General features: G+C 41.4%; 1 protein-coding gene across 1 annotated transcript; it reads right to left on the reverse strand.

The window, feature by feature from the left end:
* Positions 1–1904: 1904 nt before the first annotated feature.
* Positions 1905–27757, reverse strand: LOC145455563 (uncharacterized). The gene is made up of 21 exons (XM_080333549.1): positions 24960–27757; positions 21992–22121; positions 21761–21922; positions 19139–19272; positions 17821–18526; positions 16914–17039; positions 16191–16323; positions 14149–14327; positions 13979–14068; positions 12938–13142; positions 10032–10141; positions 9796–9973; positions 9646–9727; positions 8753–8918; positions 8502–8689; positions 7097–7371; positions 6000–6214; positions 5033–5184; positions 3631–3780; positions 3464–3566; positions 1905–2951 (listed from the first exon to the last, which is right to left on the reverse strand). The coding sequence occupies exons 1-21, from the start codon at positions 25187–25189 to the stop codon at positions 2841–2843; spliced, it is 3825 nt and encodes a 1274-aa protein (XP_080189675.1). The 5' UTR covers positions 25190–27757; the 3' UTR covers positions 1905–2840.
* Positions 27758–27812: the final 55 nt, after the last annotated feature.

Below are 27812 nucleotides of genomic sequence, written 5' to 3' on the forward strand. Positions count from 1 at the left end.
CGTTGCCGGAATGAACTTGTGCACCCTCCATACGTAACAGTCTGTTTTTGAGGTCGCAAACGTTCAGTTCATTCGAAGTCGGCAGACTACAATATTCCTTTATTTACGCCGCATGCCATACAACGTGTACGATATATGACTTGGAGATGCTGACAATGACAGCAAAATTCCCAAGAAATATTGTTTTTCGATGGCCAATAGCCGACTTCAACCACTTGGTATGAGTAATCCCTTGAAGTACTTGATGATATGAGGTAATGTCATTACGAATTTTCTTATAGCCTACACGCTACATCATTCTGGACTGCCCAGTGCCCACACACCAGTCACTTCGGATATTTTTTAGTCAAGTATCGCATTACAGTTTTCTCAAAAGTATTGATAATCGATAGTTTTACTACTCATTTTTTGTCACTAGTAAGAGTAACACGAAATATTTCATCATCACCATCACCATTCGAGATAGGTGAAGGTGGAATAACATAAACCACTGAACAGAACTGTAAACACTTGTGACAATGGTGGGCTATAAATATCGACGCTTTACTGCCACCCGACGAGACTCATATATATCTACTGCCAAAAACGCGCGTGTGAGAAATGAGAATGCTCATTGCGCTTTCGCAGGTGGAAGGCGATCAACAAAAAGGTAAAATCCCATACTAGAAAAACAATGAAGCCAGGTCATTATGAACAGTCCAGCAGCGTTTCGCACGATGGATGTATTTCCATGCGGAATAGATATTGCATACGATGAGTTTTACTAAAACTTTGCATAAACTTGGTTTTAATTATGGAATGGTGTCATATTACTGCGTGAAGCCACTGCAACACACTGAACGCTGTATTGTTGTTCGCGGACCATATCCGATATGAGGTTCGTGGTCCTTACATTGAAGATTTGTGATATAGAGCGATAAGGTCAACGCAAACTAATTAAGGAGGTAGTCGAAAGAGTCCGGTGGTGTGAAGTGAAACTCTATCAACATTTTCTCACGCGGTTTTCGAAACCAGCTGGTACTGTTATCAATTACTTCCACCCAGTAATATATAGCTGAAGATCATCAGCATTGACAATCTATCTAATCTCCGATAAATGAGTAGCCAAGGCTGTGCCCAGTCAATTCCTGTTATGTTGTTGTTTGTGGAATCCATGGTGTTTGTCGACTACAATGACCAATTGGCCATTGGCCATGGTCATTTACACCAGGCCGATATTCCTTATCTTTGACTCCGTATCTGCCGACTTGTAGCACCGCCCACTTCTAGGTTTTTTATAAGTCAATTGCGGTTAATTGGTACCGCATCTGCCATGTGCAATGTGCATTATGTACACATTCGAAGGTTTGTGCTACATGTGTCGAATGAGGATGGCGACAATCGAGCTATCAGGTATGGCACAGTAGGAAAATACCAAAACAATGACTGTCGTAGGAACAAAATAACTCTCAGTGGCAAAGGGCGTGTAATTACCGACTTTACGGTAGTTGAACACATCGACTTTCACTACTCGCCTCCAATCATGCAAATGCATATAGTCGATATTGATTATAGTAATAGAATCGTTTTGTCTAGCTCATATTCGCTGCATGATCGCCTGTCTAAGTGTCCGTACGACTTACATTTCGGAACTGTACCTGGATCGTGAGTTTATGTTCACAATGAACTTCTATCGGTCGGTTCGCGTTATAATTAGGTTGGGTACCACTGTTGCATGGAACTTATTTGATATTTTCGACACACACTTTCTAATTCCAAATCATTAATTCACAACATCCCTCCAATTACATACTTTCCTATCATTCGCCCTTTCGCTATCTTAGATGACAGCCACGAATATCACTAGTAAACCAACGGGTTACGTTTTCATTCCTATAAGAAGAGAGCCTTACTATACTCGCGTCTCCAAGACTCTGCACTCTGCAGATCATAGTTTCGATCTACTGACAGATATTCATCAATTGGTAACATAATTCAAAATATACTCCATCCCACGTATTCTAAAATATGCGGTGAAATTCAAAAACTCAAATTACGAAAATAGCCGATATCGGCTCTTTATGCGTATAGGACGCACCCCATCCGCAGATGTCAAACGCATAAATGCGCTTCTTAAAACGCGAACAATCACGATCAGCGTCGAAGACAGTAACATAATCGCTCTGTAAATATGGAACAGCATAAATAAAAGTTAGCTAGAGAAGTGAATAAGCAAAATTTAGAAAAAACGCTTCACGACAAAAGAATGTCCAACATGCAGACGTGCACCTCTGCTATAAATACGATACTACGACTAGGGCTGGGCACAATGATTCGAGTACTCGAATCTGAATCGAGTATTAATTTTAATGATTCGAGTCGAGTAGTAAAATACGATTTTTCGAGTACTGAAATTATATGCTACTTGCCACTGATAGTTAATTTACTAACGAGAGGAAGCCTTGAAACCTTGATTGGCCGTGTCGCAGCATACCAGACATAGTACAAAAGCTACGAACGTTAGGCCTACTGGAAATAACACATTTCCGAAGTCATGGTCATCCCACAATATTGTCAAAAAGTGCAATGAAATGGGTATGGTCGAAAAAATACCAAAGCATCTTTAATGTGACGGATAACAGCCATTATGTTCTTTGTGGTGGCATAAAAGGTACATATTTGAACTTCGACATAATACATTATGTTGTGACGTCATAATGAGTGATACTCGATTACTCGACTCGACTCGAAGCTTATTAGGTGATTCAGAATCGAAACACTCAGGTACTCGATTTTGCCCAGCCCTAACTACGACAGAGGAACTGGCGGACATTGGTATTGCTAAATTGCGACAGACACTGTCATTGCACTACGCAATATCCGATTTCTTTCCTAGCACGCGCACGCAATTTCTTGAGGTCAATGTTGTTGTTGTCGATCAGTATCCCGTCCTCGCACAGCTGTAAGCATCGCTGCGACAAGATAGCGACATATTTCATAACAGCTGTAGAATTTTCCGTGCGCATTCAAAGTTTATGACTATAACCTAGGTGTTCAGTAGCGCAGTACTTCTACTTTTTCGGAATACGCACGCAAGGTTTTGTCGATACTAGCACTATTTACTCATGCAGTGCTTTCACACCTGTTTCAGGAGGTGTAAATGAGTCAAATACACCATTTTAAGTGAAGGTCTTTTGCACCACGTAAGGGATAATTAGCATATACCCAGGATTTCACAGGTATTTCTCACACGATAAAACAAACCACATCTCATGGGATGTATCTCCGTAAGGATTCGTGCATTCTACTCGCTCTCGTCCATAGGAATGGGTGTGACAGCGAAAAGTGGTCACAGAAACAGCCGATTGTTCGACTATTTATCTCTCTGTATTATAGTGGAATGTGGTAAACACACCTATTTCGCATCCATGTATTTACAGTCTGGTAGATTATATACTACAGCAGATTGAAACTCAATCGTTACCTCGAAATCGTGACGGGTAAATTCGTTCAACGCCTGTCTCTGGAACACCCGACTCAATGGAGCCAGACCCGGTTTGGCGTGAATAAGCAGAGTCGCTTGCTTGCTGTAGATAGAACGAGCGATTCAAGTATACGGCGCGAACCTCGATAAATTCAGTCGTGACCCACCAGTTAATCTTCAACGCGCGACTGTAATCGGAGCAAGCTTCCTTGTCCCGATTGTCCATCAAGTGGACATGACCTCTCGCGCAGTAGTCCATCGCGCATGCGCCAGCTCCGGCTTCCTTGATAACGGTCGCCATGTCGTCCATGGCTTGCCTGAAAATTGACAGGTTACGTTCTCGGACCGCGGTTTAAGGCTCGCAACTCTTTGCGTTACGACAGCATGGCAAGATAACACTATACAGATGGCCAGTAATGAAGCACTTCTACTTTTTAAGAGTATTCAAGCATAGGTTTCGCCTACTTGCGCTATATTTACCCAAGTGGTTGTGTCTTTGAACCAGGGGCGGGCAACCATATTTCGGCCGAAGGGCCACACGAGATTTACGAAGCATTGCGCGGGCCACTTGAATGCTGATAACCTTTTTAGTTGTCCAATTGGAGCCAACCAGAATAGATAACGTTGAAAACAATACTTATATTACTACGCATCAAAATCGATGACAATTTAATCATGGAAACTCTGCGTGCATTCAAGATCTAATCGCACCAACCGCGAAGTTTTTGAAAGTTAATGAATGAATTCGGTCAATAATATTGTTACTTGCATATATTGCGGGTCGCCTCTGCATACCGCTGGGCTCATTTGGCAAAGACAGGATTATTTGGCGCTTAGAAATATCAATATCGAAGATTTCGGCGAAATGTGACTATGACCCTGGGTCGGAACTGATTTTTTCGTCATCAACATCCTAAATTTTATCAACTTTTTGATTCGCCTTGCAAGTTCACAATAAAGTACCTGGGTACTTTTTTGATATTACAACTAATTTCGAAAATTACCTCGTAGGCCACTTAAAACCGCTGGCCAGGGGTTGGCCGCCCCTCTTTTAGACTTTTATTGCCACTTTACTGAGCAGTTTGGAAAAACTATTAATTACTTTTATTATATGGATATTGAAAAGTAAGAAGTAGTTTTGGGATAAGTATATGTATTACTTTTAGGAATGAAATTGTCACAAGAACTACATGCAATATCCCTTTGGTAACTGAATATATTATTGAATATTCTATCTTTGTGCATAGTGATATCAGTCATTTTGCGTTATTTGCGAAGAAGTACCGGCAATTTCAAGAGCAGCCGGCTCTGACTAACCAAATCTACTTTTTAAAACTTACTTGAGTTCTCGTCATATCTTCATTTTCGACTTCCATTCGAAGTAATTTTGACATGCCATGGAATTCACTGTACTTGTACTATTAATCAGGGTCACGTCAGAGTCAGAGGAAAAGTACCCGTGCTTGCAGCACTGCATATTTTAGTTGCGTCACCCTTTATTGACATTTTCGCCCACCCCCCGATTTCATCGCGTTCAACTTCGCGACTGTATGTCGAATGGTGACTCACTTGTTATTCTTCAACTTCATAAAGCACAACGCTCTCTGTCGCAACTTTTCGAGTCTTTTGTGGTCGCTCGCCACAAGACTTAGTCCAAGGTACTCGACTGCTTTTCGGAAATCGTCCTCTTCGCACATGATACCAGCGTTCACGTGACACTCCTGCCGGGGAAAAAAAGCGGAATCGTGGCAGAGAGTCGACAAGACGAATAACGGTTCGATGCCGGAGACCTGACTCCAAAGTCGTTGAAACTAAACTTATTGTATTGACATATTGTATTTGTTTTCCACCTATATTTTAAGCAGTGTTGAATGCCATAAAGATCCATATACTTCTAGCCTAGTGGAAATTTCGGACATTAAAACCACTAACCACTTGGGAACAGCAATGGGTATTATTCGAGCGCTTCTCAGGTATAGCGCAAGCATGCGCATCTGACCTAGAATACGGTGAGGTTATAACTATTGATTAGAGGTGGTCAGTAACGAAGTAATTCGACTTGTTCAGAGTACTCAAGGAAGGTTTTGCCAATACTTTCAATACTTAGTTTTAGTGACCATGTTCGTGAACTAATCCAACTGCTCTCAAACCAGCGCTTACCCAACCCAGTATATGCCACCCTCGATCAAATGTATTCTTTCAAACTACTTAGTCGATTACTTTTCAAACACGTCATTTTGTACTGCCACTTGAAGTAGTTTTCACATGTCTTGAAGATCGCTGCTTATATTTCTACTCGAGTGGAGACGTTTGATGCCTAATTTTCCAAAATGCTGATAGTGGACGCACACTACAGTCAGTCACATAATCTTAATTTTGACTATCAATGTCGGCACGCCAATTCAGCGAGATATAAGACTACATAGCAGAAATATACTGGCTATCCTCAAAACACTCTCGAGATAAGTGAACGGGATATCTTGCGGACCAAGTAACAGCCCAAAAAGTGCATGAAAATAGAAGCGGTATGCGATACCTCAGACAGCCTGCGCCGCACGGTCGAGTCCAGAGACTTCAAAACGTACAGGAGCAAAACCCAGTCGACATCGACCAAGGAGCTGAGCAAGCCGGCCGAATCCTCGTACCGATTCTGCTTCGCGCATATCAGCCCCGCCCTCGCCACGGCGGTGACGTCATTCGGCGACAACTCCATCACGATTTCCAGATGACGCAAGCCTTCCTCAAACTCACCTGCGCAAAGTTAATTGAACTATTAAATAACCTAAGTTAATTACCGAGATGATCACAGTAACGAAGTATGCCTCTACTTTGTCAGCGTGCTCAAGATGTTCTACTTATACAGCTTACTCAAGTCGCTATGTTTATAGAATACTTCCAATTCTACGGGACAATTTGTTAGGGCGGAACTGGCTACTTTCCCCACTTTTCGTTTTGGACATGGGCGATCAGTAGTGAAGTATTTCTATCTTGTCGGCGTACTCAAGTAAGTTTTACCCATGTAAGTTAAAAAGTAAGTGTTCTAGAGCTATAGTTTCGGCTGAAAAGTCGGGATCTGTTATGTAGAATTGTCTAAAATCACACAAATTGATTTTAGACAATTCTGCACAACAGTTTCCGAGTTTTTAGACGAAATTATAGCTCTAAAAAACTTACTTTTTTACTTACATAGTAGTATAGCAAAAGTATTTCGTATCTGGCGACCGCTTCCTTCGTTTGGATAGAAATTTACGTTACAAAATAATTTCAACTTCTACTTAGGTAGCAATGCCGACCACCAGAGGTGGTCAAAGTAGTCACCGTCGTTACTCAAGTAGAAGTAGAAGTAACGGCGGAATTTCTACTCAAGTAGAAGTAGGAGTGGTGGTTCACAAGTAAGTAAGTAAGTAGGTATTCTACGCTTATTTTTGCCTACAAAACTGAAAACTGTCAAGTAGAAGTAGAAGTAGTCTGAAATCATAACTACTTAAAAAGTAGTGTGAGTAGGAAAAATCTACTTCAAGTACTTCAAAAAGTAGAAGTACTTCGTTACTGACCACCTCTGCCGACCACTCTGAAGACATCTGGGTAATAATACAGAATCCTCGCACAGCCCCGATGCAACATCTCGCTTACCTTTCAATATAAATATATCGGCGTACATCCCGTGCCGCAAAGGGTTGCCGGGGTCGACCGCGATCAGCAACTTGCCGATCATTTGCGCACGCAGCAACCGTTCGGTCCTCTCGACGCCGCCGATCACGTCGTCGCACGAGAGAGAAGTCTGCGTGCTGAACGTGGCACCCGACATGCTGCTGCCGTGGCTGGACGAAGCCGTGCTGTCGAGCTCTTCGGAGCCTTGACGAAATTCTCTCAGGGACGGCTTTACTTTACGAGGCCCCGCCGAGGATCTGGAAAAAACGCGGGGGTCGGTGTTAGTGTAAACAGAGGTGGTCAGTAACGGAGTGCTCAAGTTGGTCTCTTTGCATTACTTATCAAAGGAGGTCAGAGTATTCATATTTCGTACTCAAATAGAAGTAGAACTAACGAAACAAATATCTACTGAAGTGCACGTAAAAGTAGCGATTTTCAGATAAGTAAAAATGAAAGTATTCTACTGTCTCATGAACCCAGGAAGAGTATGGCCGCCAGGCCTTCATATTCCGACCCCGGGTATGCGGCCCGTAATTCAAGGCCGTTCTCTCCAGGCACAAGTATGGTGGCGATAAGGGTAAGCGGCCACAGACGCCCCCTTTTCAAAGCCTACTTGTGGCAGCCGCATGCACCTTCAGCTGAGACGGAAAAAGAAAGGGAAAATGCGAGCAACCGCGACGGAGAATCTGTGTCCCATGACACAGAGGACCCAATATGGGGGGAGGTTTTCTGCGGTTCCTCCGGGCCCCTTAAAAAAAAGTATTCTAGGTCTTAGTTTTGTCTAAAAAAACTGAAAGCTGGTAATTAGAAGTAGAAGTAATCTACATTTATAACCAGTTGAGTTAGTTGTGCTAGTAGGCAAAACATATTCGAGAAATCCAAAAAATTAGAGCTACTTCCATACTGGCCGCATATACTTAACAGTATAACATAGCAAACTCCTTACTTTTCGCATTATGGAGTTTGTACGGTATAAAGTAGTTTGGAATGTTTTCCGTTGTGAGTGAAATTGTCATGCCAAGTGGATGGAATATAGCGCTTGCGTCACGGTAACTGAATTTAATTTTGTAAATCCGCCAGTTTGTAGTGTCATTTATCATTTTGCATCAGTCACGAAAACGCATCCTTCAATTACAGAGATGTCACCTTTAATTAGCTGCCAGAATCGACGACCCCTCAACCAAATCAAGTCTTTAAAACTATTTCTCTAATTCTTTACATACCTCCGTATTCTACTTCAATTTGAGCAGTTTGGACGTGTCTCGGATATCAATACTTCTACTTGTGTTTATATTCACGAGGTTCTTTTTACTTCTACTTGAGTACCAACGATAACTGGTTTGATTGTCTCTAGTGGTAAAGAGCGTTTCGCGTTGTTTTAACATACTTGTGAAAACCGCGCCGTTTTCGTTTCATCGTGTTCTCGGACGTGGATGAAAAGGACGTTGTGTTCCTGCTATGATTGGAATAGGAACTGAACACGCTCATAGCTTCCATGCTCGTGTTTTCGCTTTTAGTGGGACTAGATGCTGCGTTCTGCGGCGAGCTTCCGTCAAAAGGCGATGCCGCATCGCTCTATATAGATAGAGAAGTATATGTTCATTTCTGTAACGTTCTACAACTGTATTTTGAACCGACCGATTCCGGGCGGTCACGCGCGGCGTAGAACTTCATATCTGCGGACGAGGTCGAGACGTCCGAATACGGAGACGCCGCTTCTGGAGAAACCGGAGTCGTTTCCGAAGACGAGTCGGATGACGGCGAAGGGGTATGGCCGAAAAGCTTCGCGGTTTCCACGGTGATGCTGGATTGTAAAACGAGATTTTTTTAACCGAAATTGTTGTATCCGACAAAGGAGATAAAATCACTATCAGTGGGGTACCAAGAGGGGAAGATCTTGAAATTATGGGGTGTGGCGATGTGACGTCATAATCGCTTATTTCGTCACCCCGCAACTGTGACGAGACTTGGTCGTCGCCCATTTCCGCCTCATCCAAATTTTGATACTGATTGCGTCCAGGGGTGGTCAGTAAATCTTGTGAAGTAGAAAATGGTTGTATTGCATCACCTTTACGAGCGAAATTGTCATACCAACTGGGAAAAACAGCCCATGTACGACGTAACACGGTAACTGAATTTATTTCGAAAATTGCACCAATTTATAGTTGCGTTAATCATTTTGTGTTACACGCGAAGATTAACCCTCTAATTTCACCACCGATTAACTGCTAAAAGTATACGAACCCGCGACCAAATCTACTTTTTATAACTATGCACCTATTTGAGTACTTTCCAGGGCCGTATTTTCTATTCCCGCTAGAAGTTTTGACGTGTCTATAAATCTACACGTCTACTTGTACTTGAGTAACAACGTTGACATCTTTGACCAATGACCACCTCTTGTCGCATGGGTTTGTAGCAGGGATATCTAAAACTCCGGTTTGTAGATTCGTCCCGCCTGGAGCCTACTCATTCAGTATACGTGAACATCGCCGTGGAAACGCGGCACCGTCGATTACGTCATCGCATACCTTATCGAAGACTCCCTTCTCCCATTCAGCATCAATCCATCTCTCGAGCCGTACGCCAGTAACAGAGAAAGTACATGCTGATCTGCCCGCGAAAAAGCAAACATTAAACATCATTTCACAAGCCGCAGCAGTTCAGGCGCAGTGACTAACCCAACCAATGAAGCAGGATTCGCTTTGCATCCTGCGGCAGCATGCCGATATGCGCTGTCACTGTGGGCGTGGCAACTCCGCAGGCTTGCACAATATCATTGACACACCCGTGTTCGTCACCAAGGGCTAATCTCATGAAGGCCCTTCCGCATAGCGCGTCTACACTTACAGGGTTGACCTGATAAAAACGGATGATTGATACCGTTCTGGAATCGTACCTAACGATGTAGATTTACCTCCAGCGCGGAGGTGAAATCGCGGATAGCGTTGCCTTGATCGCCCAGATGAGCGTGGCATTCAGCTCGGGCCAAATACGATTTGCATAGACCGTGTGAAAATAGGACTTCTGAAAAGATAATAAATTTCACAATCTTAGACAACGATGAGAGCACTTGGTAGCTAAAGTATTAGGTCTTCGTAAGTACACAAGCTGACGCAGACGTAATTCTGTGAATTTCCACTTACTACAAGTAGAAATGAAGATTGCCAAGATCTGTCAAAAGTTTTGACTTCTTGACTCAAAATTACTGCAAGCGGAAGTAGAAAATCAAAGATTCGAAAACTACGCAAGAGAGTATTCAAAACGTAGAGACGGGTACTTTCCAAATTGCGAAATCCACATTTGCGACAATGTCGCTTATACAAATAGGCGCTATTTTCGTATAGTCAGTTTCCGTGATACAGGGGATATATATGACCCGATTACTATACAGAGGGGCTTCTTAAAGTATGGGTCGCGACCGCCCCAAAGCGATTGCTAAATTTCTTGCAACAAAAAATACTTCGCGCATGGTTTGTACGTACAAGGTCACTGTGTTGGGAAAACTATATAGACAATAAGCAACAGAAAATTGATTACTACAGTGGCTTGATCATGAAAATGTGCCGACCTTTATATTACACAAATTGGTTTGATGTCTTGATAAGATTTGTCTGACATTGGTATCTCTGGAAAGGTCAAAGTTGCGCAGATAACACTCGGTCAGGGTAGAAGTATAGGGAAAGGGTGGAGGTAACTGTCGCATCCGATAATTTTTTTTAATACGTATAATTTATATACATGAATCAACTTTATTGGCAATTGTGAAATAGCGGTATATTCCTACTGTCGCTTAACGCCGCCCGATACAGTTGCGGTGATTTAGTCAAGGGGTGTGTAACAGTATTTCGAGGCCGCATTTTCCGCTCGCGTCGGATCAAACGAAGACATGAAATTTTTGCCTACAGGTGGATGGGTTACATTATGCGGTGCCAAAATACTCGGATAAATGCGATAACACCTTGACCCATATTGGTGTGTTCGGTATTAGAAATGGTCGACACCAAATAGGTCGACCTTGCAATCTGAGCCCCGCAGTACAAATGTGGCCCGCATAGGAAAATAATGCACCCCATTTTGAAATCGCGTGCGTCACACATGTTTCATAGAACCACATTGCGTACATCTGGTTGTCTGCGCCTTCTCTATTTCATACATGCCCGACGCCCGTAAATAGGTAGCATACTGACATTAAAAATGCATTCATGTCGATGTGTGAGGCTTCGGTCGCGAGATGGAATAAAACTCAGATTTGGGTTGTGGTTAAAAATGTTTAGGAACCACTGTTATGCAGTTTTACTCATAACAGTGACACAAACTTATCCAAAACTACTTTCTACTTTTCGAAATCAGCGGTGGTCAAAGTAGTCATTGTTGGTACTGAAGTAACGTCGTTAATTTCTACTCCAATACAGGTAGAAGTAGCAATTTACAAGTAAGTGTTATAAGCCTAGTTTTGCCGACAAACGGAAAACTGTTACGCGTGGAATTTTAAGCCACAAAAGCATTCACATTTATCGGGGATTTACGCGGATTTCTGAATAGGAATTACATTCAATCCTATTTTGCATCAACAACCTTCGCCAGCTGTTGGGCGGAAATCCTTTGTCGTGTACAGCAACTCGACAATTTGCGCGTTGACTTTATCTATAACTATATGCGTATCGCGGTGCTGCACGCCACAGGCTATTACGGTCCGTAATCGGAAAGCGGTATCAAAATATTTTGTACCCACGCGGCGAGAGATTCCGAGAAGCGGCGCACAGTTGCTGTGCCGCAGTTTCGGAAGCGAATTTACATAGCATTTACATACGAAAGCGCGCGAGGTAACGTAAATATTGTGGAGATACGACCGATCCTGGCGATTTCGCTTGGCAGCAATTATTTGAACTCTTTGCGGCGGACGTAAACTTGAATTTTAAAACGAAAAATTGTCTCGTACGTTGATTGCCGCGAGTTGATGACTAACGAAATATTTATATTTTTACTCTATCTGCTGCTTCTACTCTTTGAAGTATTCGAGTAAATATCCTTTAAATAACTTCCACCTAAGTGTTTTGACTAGGGTTGCATTTAAAACAAATGGTTGTTTAAAACACTTTGTTTAAAACATTAAACAGTGCTTTTTAAGTTGTATAATTATGCCATAATTGCGTAAATACTTTCCAAAAAACATGTTGTATGAGCCTACGGACGACTACCACCCTTTATATAGCCGACGCATACGATATGGGATGGTGTGAACCCTCAAAATAGTCGGTTCAACAACTATATAAGTACGTAAATATTTCGTCAAAGGAGCTTTGTTTACCCTATATTGTCCATGGTCAATGTCAATCAACTATGACGTCACAATTGAATATTAAGAAATGACGCGCAGCCGCGACAGCCGGAGCGTGAAGGTCCTGTGGAAATTTCAATGAATTGCTGCTCCATTACGGTGGCGTTCTGAAGAAAATGGCTGCGGCCAATTTGTTTTTCGTTCTGCCCTTCAATTTGAGACCACATCAGTTTTAGAGCGCAGTGCCCCTTCAAATTGAAGGTAAAGTAGGCCTACTCTAGAATAATGGAACCACTTGAGTAGGTTATGCATATAATTATAGTGTTGAGTACTTCAAAAAGTAAAAGTACTTCGTTACTGCCCAGTGACCACCTCAGACCATTAATGTACAAACGGCCGGACCGAGCGCCTAAATTATGATCGTAAGGAATTCGTTACAGATGTTACATGTTTCGAATATATTCAGTTTCGAATTCGAGAAACATCACATACAAGAGCACCGATCCACATTGATTGTTAATGATGTCGTAAACCGTTGTCACCTGAGGAATTGGTGGGCCCCGCCAGACAGCATAGAACGGCTATCGTGAAGCAATGGATCGCCCTTCGCACGGAGCCGTCGTCTCGCTTCGTTCGAAGCATTGTGACGGCATAGCCGTGGATGGAAGAATACAAGAACGTCCGCTGCGAGGGCGGTATCTCTTGCAGAAAGTTAGAAACCATTTCCTCGCCGCCGACTTGCACCACCTTCAAGAGCAATGCGAATAGGCTGTTATCCGCGTCAAAGGGATGGGCAGATGTGGTCAAAGTAGTTAACTTAGGTCCCGTACTCAAGTAGATGTAATGCAGGAAAATTCTGCTCAATTACAACTAGAAGTAGCGATGTCCAAGACATGTCAAATCATAGTGAAGTAGAAATAGAAATGAAGGTCTGAAAATATCTCTCAAGTAAGTATTTTTACACATTTTTAGCAGTGAGTCGGAGGCGGCTACATATTAAATTGCAGGATGCATGCACGTTGTACCTAATGATTTATGATACTTCAAACAGGTGCAATCTGCGGCAATGCATCCAGTCACAGTGATGCATGGTTTATTTCACCCAGTTTATACCATAGTTTCACCTATAAAAGTATTGCACACTTATCGCAAAACTACCTTCTATTTTTCATAATTCATAGCATGAAAAGTAAGTAATTTCGCCTCCAAATGTTAAAACTGGCAGCGGACACCGAAAAACATAGCAACTAGGGTGAATAGTGCAAGTGTGCAAAATCTACTTAAGTACTCCGAAAAGGTACAATTACTTCGACACAGACCACCTCTGGAGATGGATTTATCTGAGCGTCGATTGTGTGCATATTTTAACTATAGTCACAAGTCACAACGCTGAAGAATAGATACTTCAACTTAGCGATGTAAGTTTAGTAAACTAGTGTTCATTTATTTCATCACAATATTTTCCTGCGAATGACAACGCCAATCGTTGGTTCCTGCGATTGTCGCTATAGCAGCATAGTTTACCATGACTTATTTTCTGAAGCCCGCAAGGCTATAGGAAAATCTCTATACCTAGTCTATACCTTGGTCAAGTATGCAATCCCTGTCTCCGCATCTTTCATCAAAATCAACAACAATCCGAGATGCAGCTTTACGATATGATTGTCGGAATTCTGCAAGGACAGTAATAAACGAACTTACGTTACACAGCCCTACACTATTCAAATCGCGATTGAGAGAGATGTCCTCTAACCTCTGGATTGTTGTCAAGCAGTCTTTTCAGGGTGACCTCGGCGTCATCGTAGCTACCAATGTAATAGAACGCATGTGCTTTGAGAATATGCGCGGCTCGGTCCTTACTGTTGAGCTTGGTCAGTAATTGACTGATGGAGAGAGCCATTGAACCTGCGTTTGTGTCCGGGCTGGCGTTGCCTGAGAGATTTAAAAGAAAATCCCGTTTACTGACATTTCACACACGAAAGTAATTGCCCCAAACGAATTTATACTTTTCAAAATTTTAAGTTGAATAGTATATTCATATTGAAATGAACCCGAATATTTTCGGCTGACACTCGTCAGGGGTAATCGTCAGCAACTAGTAGAGAATTGGAAATAACATTGTATATCAACAATCGTGACGTCATATTTTGCGATACGATTGTTGATATACAATGTTCTTTCCAATTCTCTACTAGTTGCTGACGATTACCCCTGACGAGTGTCAGCCGAAAATATTCGGGTTCATTTCAATATGAATATACTATTAAATTGTATATTGAAGTTCTGTACCTCCAAGAAGCTCTTAAAATCTTAAATGCAAAAAGTAAGCAGTTTTGTGTCAAAGCAGCGGTAATAGTCAAAATAACACTGGTTCGCAGTGGTTCTCTCTCTCTCAGTGGTGCCGGTCCGTAGCAAGTTTACTGCTGGTCCGCCAAATATATTTGAATTTATATCTCAATTCCAAACTGCACGAAGTTGAACCCTTACCTAATAATTCGACAAACAAAAGATTCCATTTTATGTTTATGTGGAAGTGCGGAACGTATTTTTCTGTTATGTGGTGTCGTAGTAGAAAGTTTATGGGCTCATTGTCCGAATGTAACGAAGTTTCTTTAAAAGTCTTCGTCGATTTCGCACATAACTTGTCCGAAACGTACGCTCTATTTTTAAGCAGTCTCGTACAACACTTGCACTATTGTGGCGCGCGTCCAAAGTAGATGCAATTAGGCGACGCTCGGCACTTTGTAGAGGTCGACCGATATTGATTTTGCAGGCCGATATCGATTATCGACACACTCACAAGGTCGATAACCGATACCATAGGCCGATATTAATATGGAAGGAGCAAAGAACTATTTCGCCAAAAATATTATATATTAGGCAAGATGGCACTTGTACATGACACAGAAAGCTGAAAAACAAACGAGAAAACTAAAATTAAAAAGAATTATTGCTTAATTGTGGACATTGATTGAAATTTGGGATAACCCAAAAAGCAAAACATGATACAGAATTGCAGATCGGTTCAGTAGAGGTAGATTGTGATGCAAGAAGCATATTTTCTCTCGATGCTCACCCAGTAATACTCGTCCTTCAAGGGTATATATGTCACGCATTGCCATTTGTGTCGTCGATTTCTTCAGATTGAGAACACGTAGCATTAAATTTCTAATATTTTCGAATTTTTTGATATATGAAATATTGGCCTTCATAGGCCCCATATATCGATAATCGGGAAAGTTCCAAATATCGGCCTCGATAATCGGATAAGTCGACAATCGGTCGACCGCTTCTCGGCAGTATAATAGAGGCTACAGCAAACAGCAAAGTCGTAATTCATTCAAAGGATACCGCATAAACATATTCAAGTTACTGGTCTTTGACAGAACTTAGCGAGCTTCGCCTTGCAGAAATTTCAATACCGTCACGTATAAATATCTAATATCAAAAACGCAACAGTAAATGAAGCTTCTAATATTATATTTGAGTTGCATGCAGGTATCGTATTTAAATTTAGGGTCAATGGTGATTTTTTGACGGTTCGCAGGTACGCCACATTTGTTTTGAAGTTTTGCCGGTCCGCGAGGTCAAAAAGGTTGAGAAACACTGGTCTAAAACATAACCACTTAGGTCAGTACTGCAGGTGGGAAAAATGAGCTTGAGTACTCTGAAAAAGTCCAAGTTGCAATCCTCATAGAGTGCATAGAGTGCAATCCCGTGGTGATTGATTTTCTGACGTCAAACCACCGCGTAAAGTACCGGATTGATCGGGTACATTCCGTGCGGTGCACTCACCCGTGGGATGTTGAGCGTATTGCAAGAGTTTCTTGGCTCGGTCGTATAGCATCTGTCGAATTCTCGTCCTTTGCGCGATTGGGAGTTTGTTCATGTAGATGCTGACTGTCCTTTGATTGGATCTGCACGCCGCCTGACAAATACAATCAGATGTTTCTCGATATTTATTTACATCATTTCATTTGCTATCATCCAATATGCATGTAACGCTTCAGAGAAAATCTTAACAGCACAGATGCCACTCTATAGAACCGCACCGCAATAATCGAAGGTATTAAGCATCTGCTTGCCGTTCTAATGCGCCCGGGCACAGCCTTAGCATCAGCAAGAATGAATACACGTTTCGGTGACGATGTGACGTAACAAACGACGTTATGATCGCTGGAATCAAGATTTACGAGGCGCAAATATGCATTGATTTAGCTTACTGCTACTCTTGGTGCAGTCCGAGACGCAAATTTATTGGTTTTTTATCCGTTGATGTTTTCAAAAGACTCTACAGCTGTCGCGATTGCTCCTATTCCTATAATCTCGAGAAAACCTTATCAATTAGCAATGACCCCCAATGAATGAGAAATCGATATGGTGGTTTTGTTTGGGTGCAGTGATTGATTGGTGTGATCGGTTTCTAATCTGTCCTTATTATTTCTCACTTTTGTACCTCCATTCGATCCGTAGCTAATAAATCTACAGCATTGGAATGAAGCGACTCCGCCACAATACCTCCAAGTCGATGAGAAGAGCATCGATGTCTTCGTTTTCCAAATGAACGAGAGCGCGCTCGAACAACAGAGTCGGGTCCTTCGGCGAGTGGCGCAGAAGATTGTCGTAATCTTTCCTGGCTTCGTTCTGGAAGACATTTGAAAATTCAGAATCATTTTGTTCTGGAATATGTGGCCGTTGAGTGAATTGAAATGCGCGCGACTCGTTCATGCGCTTCTGTGTCAGGGGGCATATGACACAATGTGGTTAATTAGAGCCAATAACTATTTTGCCGAGTCATTATCGCACTTAACATCTATAATCTTATAAGTCTACACTGTTCCAATTAAAACAAAACAAATATATATGTCAAATAAGAGAGAGAGAGAGAGAGAGAGAGAGAAGAGATAGAGAGTCTATATTTTTCATCTAACCGAAATACATAAACAGACAGCAATAATGGTGTACAGAAAATACGCATGCAAAGTATTCGGTATCAGATAGGAATGATCGAAACGACGTTGGAGGTCAACTAGTCTGATCACACCCGCATCTATCAGGGATGCAATTGTCTGAACACAGTCTCGCTATAATATCCACAAATCCATGCAGATTGCCGACCCATGCCTACGAGAACGTGAGGAGTAGGAGTATTAGTGATCGGTTCATAGGATTAGTCGAATTTGGAAAATGTGACAGAATACATAAGTAAATCGCACAAACAGTTGCGACTCCAGTCCTAAACCTTGGTGGAAATGTTGAAAAGCTGTGCTGACTGAATTACTCCTGCTGGACTATACGTATAAGTTCTATAGTTGACATGTGTCACATTTTAGTATTGGCAGAACATATTGGTTTTATCAGCAGAATTATTATGTATAGGCTTAAGATTCTGATATCCGACCAATTGTCTTAATAATCACCCTACCTTTTTCCCGGTTTCCCGATAGCAAGCCGCTCTCGCCGACAAGATCACGCTGTCCTGCGCGTAATCCTTCCGCGACAGCAAGTGGTCGTAGATTTTGATCGCGAAATTATGCCTCCCGATCTTCGAATAGCAGGCGGCCAGTTTCAGCAACGTGTCCCGGTGCCTGGGCTTCACCACCAAGATCGCGCGGTAGTAATCGATCACTTGGTGCACGTTAGAGTTCAACCTCATGTTTGACGTAGACTTTTCGGGAGAGTTCAATCTGGAAGAAATCTTGTCCAAGGTCGACACCACGTCGTTCAGCTCCGCAGAACTGGAGTTCAGTATCTCGCGTGCGATTCTCCCAACATGCTGCACTTCGTAATTATCTTCCAGGAAAGTCTTTGTTATGTCATACTCCGGCTGTTGTTCGCTTCTCTTCGCGTTGGCTTTGTTAATCGCTTCAACCAAGGAATCGATTGGCAAGTTCAAACCGCGGGTAATGTTGCTGATTGCAATGTCTGTCTGTGGCTTCAGCACGTAGCAATAGCCGAGCCGGATCCAACATTCGGCAAGCTTTCTGGTGTCGGCGCTGACTTCGTGGTATAAAACCCGGATGGATTCGTTCAGTGTGGCGATTGCTTGATCCAGTTTGTTCCAGGTTGTTAGCCTCTCGACGTAAGTCATTTGAAGCTGGAAGTCTGTGGTGTCCATCGCTAACAGCAGTCTGGCAAAGTATGTACGACATCAGCTGCGGAGCAAATGCCCTGTTTTTCTCGATACTTGTTACAGAACTACCAAAGCTGAACTGTCCAATGATACCTACTAGAATAGTAAAAGGTACACGGGGATTTGAAGATCGCGGAAGCAATACTTGAATATCACTGATCATTATACTGAAGATGACAACTTCCACTGAGCGACATGATCAATTGCGCATAATTGTGTAAAACTCACGATTGCTGTCTCCGGAACTTACCGTCTTGTTATGAAATTTGATCGTATGTAGGATTTTACTTTGGTCCGATTACCCACAGTAATATGGGCGTAGTAGGGACAAATTCGGGAGGGGCTAACAACATTATAATTATATGACGTCACAGACGCAACTAACAAATAATAAACATACCATTAGAAAAATACTTGGGGTTAGGACAATTATACCTACCCCAGCATGCGTTCGGCCTGAATTATTCTCAATATCGGAACTTTGAGAGTAACACATTCATAATTCGACCTCCGTTGACAACAAATACATATTCTGTCTCAACCCAGTGATTAAACAAGCGGTTTGGATACGTTAATTTATCCGTAATTCGACGAGGAAAAACACCCTTACTTGCAGCAATCTGTTGTTAGCTTCAGCCATTTTTCACTTTTTCTATTTTCGCTTCCGATCGGCTTCGAGTGCACAAAAGCCCGTAGCAGTTCAGTAATTTGCGGGTAATGGGCGCCGTGCTTATTCCGTAAAACCTGCTCATTGCGCACATGTCAATCAAACAATTCTAAAGTATTTCAAAATCCCCGAAGGTCCGTAGCTAAAATCAACAGTATTGGGCCATTGGCGAAGAAAGGAAACATCATACGGTAACGATCATATATATGCGTTGAATATAAAATTTTGAGGGGGGAGGAATTGCAGCTATACGATGCCGTCAATGATACGTAATTAACGAAATCAAAAAGTAACGTCAGATAGTGTTAAAAGTCAAAGCTTAGAAGACAAGAGAGCTCTGGTGTGGGCGGTTTAATTTTGCATAGGATTTAATATTAAGTATGACATATATTGATGTGTGCAGAAAGATATTTGTGGCAATAGATATTTAACACACAAATATTTTCCTGTCATCCTACAATTGGATCAACACCCATTCAAACGTTTTGATATTTTCAATACATAAGATACAACCACTCGTGTCTTATTTGTAACCGGATAGGACATTCGATCCATAATCACTGATATAAACTTCCTTTTACATTCAAAAATTTGTAACAGGCATTGTCTGGGCTTTGTGGAGACGGAGTCGTGAATACGGTACTGTACACGGACAGAAAACGACATGGGCGGTGCACGACGGGATCCTATCAACAAATCGCAAGTACAATGGGCTGCCTAGTAACCGGTGACTGGAGGCAAGGGCTATGGTGTTTGAGTCAAGACTATACTGAGAACTGAACCCGGAAAAAAATTACATGAGGGCATCCCCTGACTTCACCGATAATAATTGCAATCACTTCTCTGTGATACTACCATACATTAAAAATATTATTGTTCTTCCCATCCGTTAAGATGGCGAATTAAACAATCTTATATCATAGGGATGGTGTGAACCTCGGAAAGGTTCAGGTTCGTGTGAACGCGAACCTTTTTGAAAGGTTCTGTGTGAACGCGAACGTGAACATCATGACGTCACGTGACGTCATTTTGCTAATTCCAACCCTACATTTCAGTGAAGTGATAGCCTTTATGAATGTACACAGTAGGGCTCTTCAAAAATGACTTTTATTCTCAAATCGTACTGGCTACTTGATAAAATTGTTAGGTTACCTAATTTAAGCCTACACACAAAATTTGGTTCAATTCCAGCCAGTAACCGCTTTGCTACAGGAGTATAAAGTTTCTATTTATTATATAAAAATAAATATTAGAAAATTTGAAAATTTTCTGTTCACCCCATGAAAGTGTTAGGCTGTCTATAGAAACGATGCTCACCAAATTTGGTTCAATTCCAACCGTGGAAGCGGAGTTATTGCCGTCGAAAAATCTGGATTTGAATAAAATAGTATTTACGGTGACCGATTCTTTGTTTCTTTATTATAGCTGTGCTCACCGTAAATACTATTTTATTCAAATCCAAATTTTTCGACGGCAATAAGTTCATATTGACGATTTAAACGTCGCCAAATGTATCAACTGGGGCAACCAAATGATATATTAATCCCATAAAATCAATATCTTCCGTCGCTCTGCCAACAATTCCGACGGGGACTTGCAAGGGAATATAAGCTTACGCCTAAACGGTCTAGGCCAGACCGGACAATGTATTCGTGGTCTGAGTATTGCTACGTGGATATTGAACAGAGTGTAAAACGGTTTCTATACTTGCTACCGATAGTGCCCCATTAACAAGTTATGCAGCAGTAGCCAACACCCCAATCGCACGGATTTGGTTTTTATGATACAATAAATGTATGAAGTCAAGATTGACCCCGCACGCCTGCTAGATTTTTACACCAGGCAACGATATCAATTTTATTGATTGGTTGAATAAACAACATTCGCTGACTACCTTGTACCTACATGTAGTATAGTTCGCTCTTGATGTTTGTGATTGCGGGTCAAGCTCACGGCAGAGAGTCACTAAATATTCACAACGGAAAGCTTGATATTTCGAGCAAACGTTTGTAACAAAACAAGTAAATTTTTTGAGATTGTCAAGGTGCATGCTTGTTTAGTGTTGATTTTTTATACTGTCAGCGCCATGCATAGAGTGGCCACAATTGAAATGCAGTAAATTTCAACCAAAGATGTTATAATTAAGTGAAAATTGTAATATATGAAAAAGGTTCACAGTGCAGAACTTACCAAGGTTCGTTTGTGAACGTGAACCTCTAAATTTCAGAGGTTCACACACAGAACGCGAACGTGAACCTCACGCTCACACCATCCCTAAATCAAGTGTAAATCAGACCATTATGGCGAAATATTGATAGAGAACAATATTTGAACTTCAACGGCAGAAATAATGACTCGAAAGTCAAGAACGATACCGGTAAACCCTGCTGCAGCGATGCAAATCAAAGACGACATCTACTACAGAATATCAAATACCTGTTCTTGGCCTTCTGTTAGCGTTGTCAGTTAATATAAATTTATAACATGTTACGCTTTTGATAAACAGCCATTATTATTTGTGAGACGCATCTCTGCAGCATGCTAGGTTTGAAAGTGATTATTCACCTGAACCGCTCCCTCCTTGTCTTTGGCGAAAGCGCGGAGGCAGTCCGACACGGCCTGCTTATTGAAGCCGTCCATGAGCGTGTACGCGATGGCCCTTTGGATCAGAATAGAGGCCGCATCGTTTCCCAAGTGGTCAATGATGGCCGAGCATACATCTACCACCTGTTACATGTCGTATGCATTTTATTATGAAAGTAGGCTATGCCTGTTTGACATGGGGCGGAATTTTACCTGTTTGTACCTCTTTTCTTTCATTTGGCTTTCGATTTGTGCGATACACGTATCGACTACTCCGGGGTCCAGTGTGAAGATAAATTTCCATATTTCGTTGGCGACGTTTTTCACTCCGGGACATCTCCTCCTGGAAATATCATCCATTTCGGTGAGATTTGGTTTAGCAATGAAATGTCACGAAAATTGCTAGTGAACGATGGTACTGTATTTCTCAAAATGCAAATTTACGGGAAGAGGACATAATTGGTACCCATAAGGGTATAATGCAGTTCAACGCGATCCAGATAAGATGTCTGGCATTCAGAAAAATCAGAAAAATCACTAGACACAAAACCGGACTCGTTACCACAGGGAGCGACTGTCCTACGCCAAACTGGTCTACACGATTTTTGCGCCAGGACTTCTTTGGGTCAATGTAACAAAATTTGGGGGCGCTGAGTACGACTATGACGTTTTTTTGGCTCCATCACGTCACGTTTTGTCACTTTCAGTAATTCTCAGAAATTTCATCTCATCTTCCACTTGAAGTAGTTTTGACATGTCTTAGAAATGACTGACTATACTTCTACTTATAATTGAGTAGAAATGTAAGGCGTTACTTGTGCTACTTGAGTAGCATCGCTGATCACTTCGACCGACTCTAGTTTATAGTAAAATATTACGGCAAATCTGAAACCACCAAAAATGTAAAGCGTTTTGTATTTAGAACTGGTGTTTAATCATGCAAAACATCAACAAAAAGTCTCGATAATAAGCAATGCTAATCTCTGGCTCTGTTCCAGCATAGAACACGTGATATATGGTGTAGGCTACAGAATGTCCTATGTGGAGAGGGATCGACTGTCCAAGAACCGATGCATATTTATTTCTATTGTGAACTGTGAAGTAACACGAACTTCTGGTTTCCTGTTGAGCTGTTAGTAAGCAGTCTCCATTCATCTGGTTGTCTATAATAGACAATGAGAAAGAAGCCCTTCATATCATGGCAACAAATCGAAGGAAAATAGTTCAGAAACAGCCTTCCTCGATTCCGATAAAATGTGACAATATATGGAAAATGGAGAAGAAGAATTAGCATGATAAGTACAGGTGGAGTTTAATGATGACAAATTCTTTCAAGTTATCATGATAAGCACTTTTTTCTTTGGGAAAGCAGACATCCTGTTTCGTTTAATGTTTCAAGACAAGCTTAAAGGGTCGCATATTCGGGTCATGTGCCAGGGTGAACAATTCTCTTCTACCTAATATACCAACAATACAATGTTTATTGTTTGCAAAATTTATGTTTTGCGAATAAGCATGTGTCCGGTCACAAAATGCATTGACCGATTAAGTCTGCAGAACGGATGCATAAAGATAGATACCTTATGGAACTAAATTAGGTAAGGAGCTACTAATCACAATCCTTAAACGAAGAGTGGTATATAAAGATGATAACTGCTGCGGACTAAAAATAGTTGCATCCACATATAAATTTATGGGTCGAAAAGAGGTCCTGATCGAAAGAAGATAGAGAACCACTGGATTCAAGTTCACCGAAAACTCAAGTTATTCTGTTCTGCAACAACCCAGGTTTCATAATTATAGATGATCTCAATAACAATATTTGATTTGATCTGTTGCTGTTGTACGCTGACCGTAATGTCACTAACGAACAATATTCCGTCTAATTTGTGACGAGTCTACGCGCACCCACCAATTCACTGCGCGGTCCCTTTAACAACAGTGCGCAACAATTAAAAAAAAAGGTCCCCACTTCGGATTTTTTGTGCGCAGCTTAGATTTTCTGTGTCCAGAGACCGTGTCAGCACTGCGCATTTGCGCAAGTGCGCAGCTTAGAGGGAACATTGCTAACGAAAGCCGAAATTTGATTAATATATGAAAACGAGAAAAATACATACTGAAAAAATCTGACGTGATAGAGAAATTCTGACGACAGAATCGGATTCACCAACCTTTAATTAGCCTAAATCAATCATTAAAATTTTTGGGACAATTTATTTTTAATTTTTAGACCAGTGGGTCGAAAAGGGCTTCTTCTGATTGAACAAAGAGAGAGAATCACTGGATTCAAGTTCACCGAAAACTCACTTATTCTGTGCTACAACAACCCATCTTTCATGATAGATGATTTCAATAACAATATTTGATCTGTTGCTGTTGTACGCTTACCGTGATGTCACTAACGAAAGCCGAAATTTGATTAATTTGTGAAAATGAGAAAAATTCGTACGGAAAAAAGCTGGCGTGATGGAGAAATTCTGAGCACAGAATCGGATTCAGAAACCTTAAATTAGCCGAAATCAATCACTAAAATTTTTGGCACAAAATTTTTTTCGAAATTTGTAGACCAGTGTAATTCATGAATCTCAACGAGGTTGCGACACAATATGAACCGCGTTATGACCCTTGAATGTTCATTAGTATCTAGTTAATTAGTGACCAAAATCAATCAAAGACGTAATTTGATAAGCCCATAATTATCTGCTATTCATTGACTGTATGCAAATTAGTTTGAGTTACGCTAGTACTTGATCAAGGTGACAATGCTTTTCTACGCGGGTTCAGATGACTGCATCTGGATGCAGTATGTATTGCCGGCTGTGACAATTGTTTGACAGCGCGCGGTTGGAGACTTATTTCAATCAGTGGCTATCTGCTGGCAGCCTGAACGCAAAGTTAAATGAAACCAGTAACAGTTGATCGTACTCTCGCTCTGAAGCCTATTTTATAAACGATATTTTGAATCAACATTTTCAGTATATAGGGCACTATAGATCAAACCGCTGTCGAGTATGAAAATCGGAACTATTCAGGACAATCGCGTTGCTGAAAAAAAGGCCATACTTACGTCGCGTACCGAAAGTGTGGTAACAATGCACCTAGACTCTAGACATCCCTTTTTAGTGGGTACCCCTATTTTCCCTGACTGTACGAGTGTACGTACGTACACGTGCTATCTTACCGTAAATTTTCCGCACTGTCAGTCTTCAACCAGTCCTGTAACACGCGCACGACATTGTCCTTTTCCGGCGGAACTAGCGAATCGAGAAGATGTAATTGAGTACCATGCGGATCAACAACATAAGCGTTCAGATATGAAACGACAGCCTCCAACAAATGGCCAGCAGCCCTCTTGATGTCACCATCAGCGCGTAGAGATTCTCCATTTCCGTTCTCCCGTCCTCGCAACATCTCCAAGCCAATTAAGTTGACAAGCGATGTGTTGGATTGTGAGTTTCGGCAAAGGATCAGTTTCTGACAATTACGGTGACGGCATGTGATATAGACGAGTCAGGTGATGCTTGCGCTTTGCATGACACACCCATAACCCCGTATCTATGGTTATTGTACTTATGATCAGAAAATATAAACGAAATCATATATAACAAGGCTAGACGAATGCACTTCAGTTTTTCTGTTCAATTTCAATTATATAACGACCTTGTCCGTAATTCCCTTGTTACTTCTTTATAGGGAACGAAATTTTGCTAACAAATAACATGTTTTACATCGTAAAAACGCGGCGATATCGAAACCCTCAAAGCAGACAAGCAGTATAGGCTAAGTTAGTCCTCGTATGGTAAAATGTCCGTATCCTGAATGCTGTTTCTGAAGAACTCATCTGATTTCTGTTCGGTCGAAATCCAATATCCTGTGATCATGCACAATGAAGATGGTGCGAACTCCTAAAACAGTGGTTCTCAAGCTGGGAGGCGTGAAAGCATCTGGAGGCGGGTGTGAAGCTGAGGTCAATTGAAAAAATGTTTCGCACTCCGAGCGATTCACCACCAGCTCATAGTTATTGCTTTGTGTGTAGTCCGAATTTCATATTTGAAAATTCTCTCATCAACAGTCACAACCCTTCATGCCATCAAACTATCCGCTGGGATTGCTTGCTAGCATTCTGGTTGCATTTTGTGATATGACGATGAGGGGGGGGGAGGCGGGGCGTTAAATTTTTCGTTACCATAAAGGGGGGCGTGTCTGAAAAAGTTTGAGAACCATTGCCCTAACAGGCCTATAGGATCGTGTGAGAAAAAAACTTTTTTGAAACACTACGAACGCGTGAATTCTTGTGATGTCACAATGCTAATTCAAACTCAATTCAATTTTTGCCATCCTGTATACGCCCCGGTCTATTGCCGGAGTAATATATAGTCACATACTCAGTATTATAGTCAGTTATATATAGTCATTACTCAGAGTACGCTTCATGAGGTCAGCGGTTGGAGCAAAATGTCCCATTATGATCTTATCATATAAAAACTTGGTAATACCTTCTAATTCAGGGGCGGCCAATCCGTATAGACCGCGGGCCACATGTGGCTCGTGAGAAGGTTTTGAGTGAACCACGAGGTAATTCTCGAAGTTAGTTATGTTACCAAAAATAATTTACCCTGATACCCAGGCAATTTATTGTGAACTATGTCGATGACTAAAATATCAGTTCCGACGCATTGGTGTAATCAGGGGTCAGCCATATTTTCGTATATCTCCGTTTATGACCATAACGTAGAATATTTGGTGATATTCTTAGCGATTTATTGTCACTTTGACTTTTTGCTTTTAGTATTGATATCCCCTTCTGAATATTAAAAATACGGCCATTTTGAGGCTAATTATTGAGGCTAACTATTCGCAATTATAAGAGAACGTGTTGTCCAACCTATGACTTCGCGTGTGCGCTCGGAGAAAGATTATCGGCAATGAAACCTTGCACAAAATGATAGACGCATGTTCGCCGAAATCTTTGATATTTATATGTCCAATCAGCGAATAATCATGTCGCTTCCCAATGTGCCCAGTGGTATGCAATATTATTGACCGAATTCATTCATTCATTATGAAAAAAATTCGCACCTAGCGCGGCTATGTCAAGAATGCACACTGAGTTTTCATGACATAATTTATATCGATTTTAATGCGTAAGGTAAGTCTTGTTTTCGTCGTTACCTAATCCGGTTCGCTCCTATCTGGATGACTAAAAAAGGTTATCAACATTCAAGTGGCCCACGCAATGGTTTGTAAACCTCTGATTCGTACCCAGTATTATTAGGCTGCTCGGGGGGAAGGTTCGGAGCCCCGGAATAATTTTACAGCACTTGATCGAACTTTCATTTCCGGTTGCATAAGTGCATATTATATACTTAACTGTGTTCTACTATACGGCGTATGTCAATGGCTAAACATGAAGCAATGGCGGAGACGCACCAAATGAATACTTATCTACAACCAGAATATAGTGTGTTTTTGCAATCAAAATTCTCTGGAATCAGTATGATTTTTGATGATTCATGGTATATAATCACAGTTTTTTCCGTTATGTATCCTTCTTCTGCAACGACTGATATATAAAAGGAATTTGATATCCAAGACATTGTCATCAAAACTGTTAAGACTTCTGCAAAATTCCACTATTTCTCAAAAACGTTCACAGGGTTGAATCAACTAACGTTCTTTTGCGAATAAGTACGACGTATACGATACCTCCCAAAGAAATTGCCATTTCTCACGTTTGGATTCATCATTATCTAGTCTATATTCCAGAATCTATATAATTCTAAATGTCCACGCTTCGAGTTCGTAACTCAACCACAATTTCAAGCTGCTTTATGTCGCGCCTAAAGGACCGCCTAGCTCAATACATACTGTAACAATATACTTTATGTAAGGTTTACCACATGTGGCTTCTTCCCCACTAGGATATTCTTTTCAATTTCAGCTGCTGACATGAGGTAGAAAAATTCGATCAGAATGTAGCTTACAGGTTTGTCACGCGACATCGCTATTGAGTGGTATCAAATTATCTATTCAT

Source organism: Botryllus schlosseri, chromosome 14 (genome assembly GCF_051294905.1).
Source record: "Botryllus schlosseri isolate E-star chromosome 14, Bs_hap1, whole genome shotgun sequence".
Classification (NCBI taxonomy): Eukaryota; Metazoa; Chordata; class Ascidiacea; order Stolidobranchia; family Styelidae; genus Botryllus; species Botryllus schlosseri.

What these genes read in the sequence shown, in the direction of transcription:
- LOC145455563 (XM_080333549.1), bottom strand. Translation starts at nt 25,189, where the DNA reads ATGTTGCGAGGACGGGAGAACGGAAATGGAGAATCTCTACGCGCTGAT. An exon ending in ACAAGGAGGGAGCGGTTCAG is followed by an intron (nt 19,273 to 21,760) that starts GTGAATAATCAC and finishes CGCAATGAGCAG; the next exon opens with GTTTTACGGAATAAGCACGG. An exon ending in TTACCCGTCACGATTTCGAG is followed by an intron (nt 2,952 to 3,463) that starts GTAACGATTGAG and finishes ATCTTGTCGCAG; the next exon opens with CGATGCTTACAGCTGTGCGA.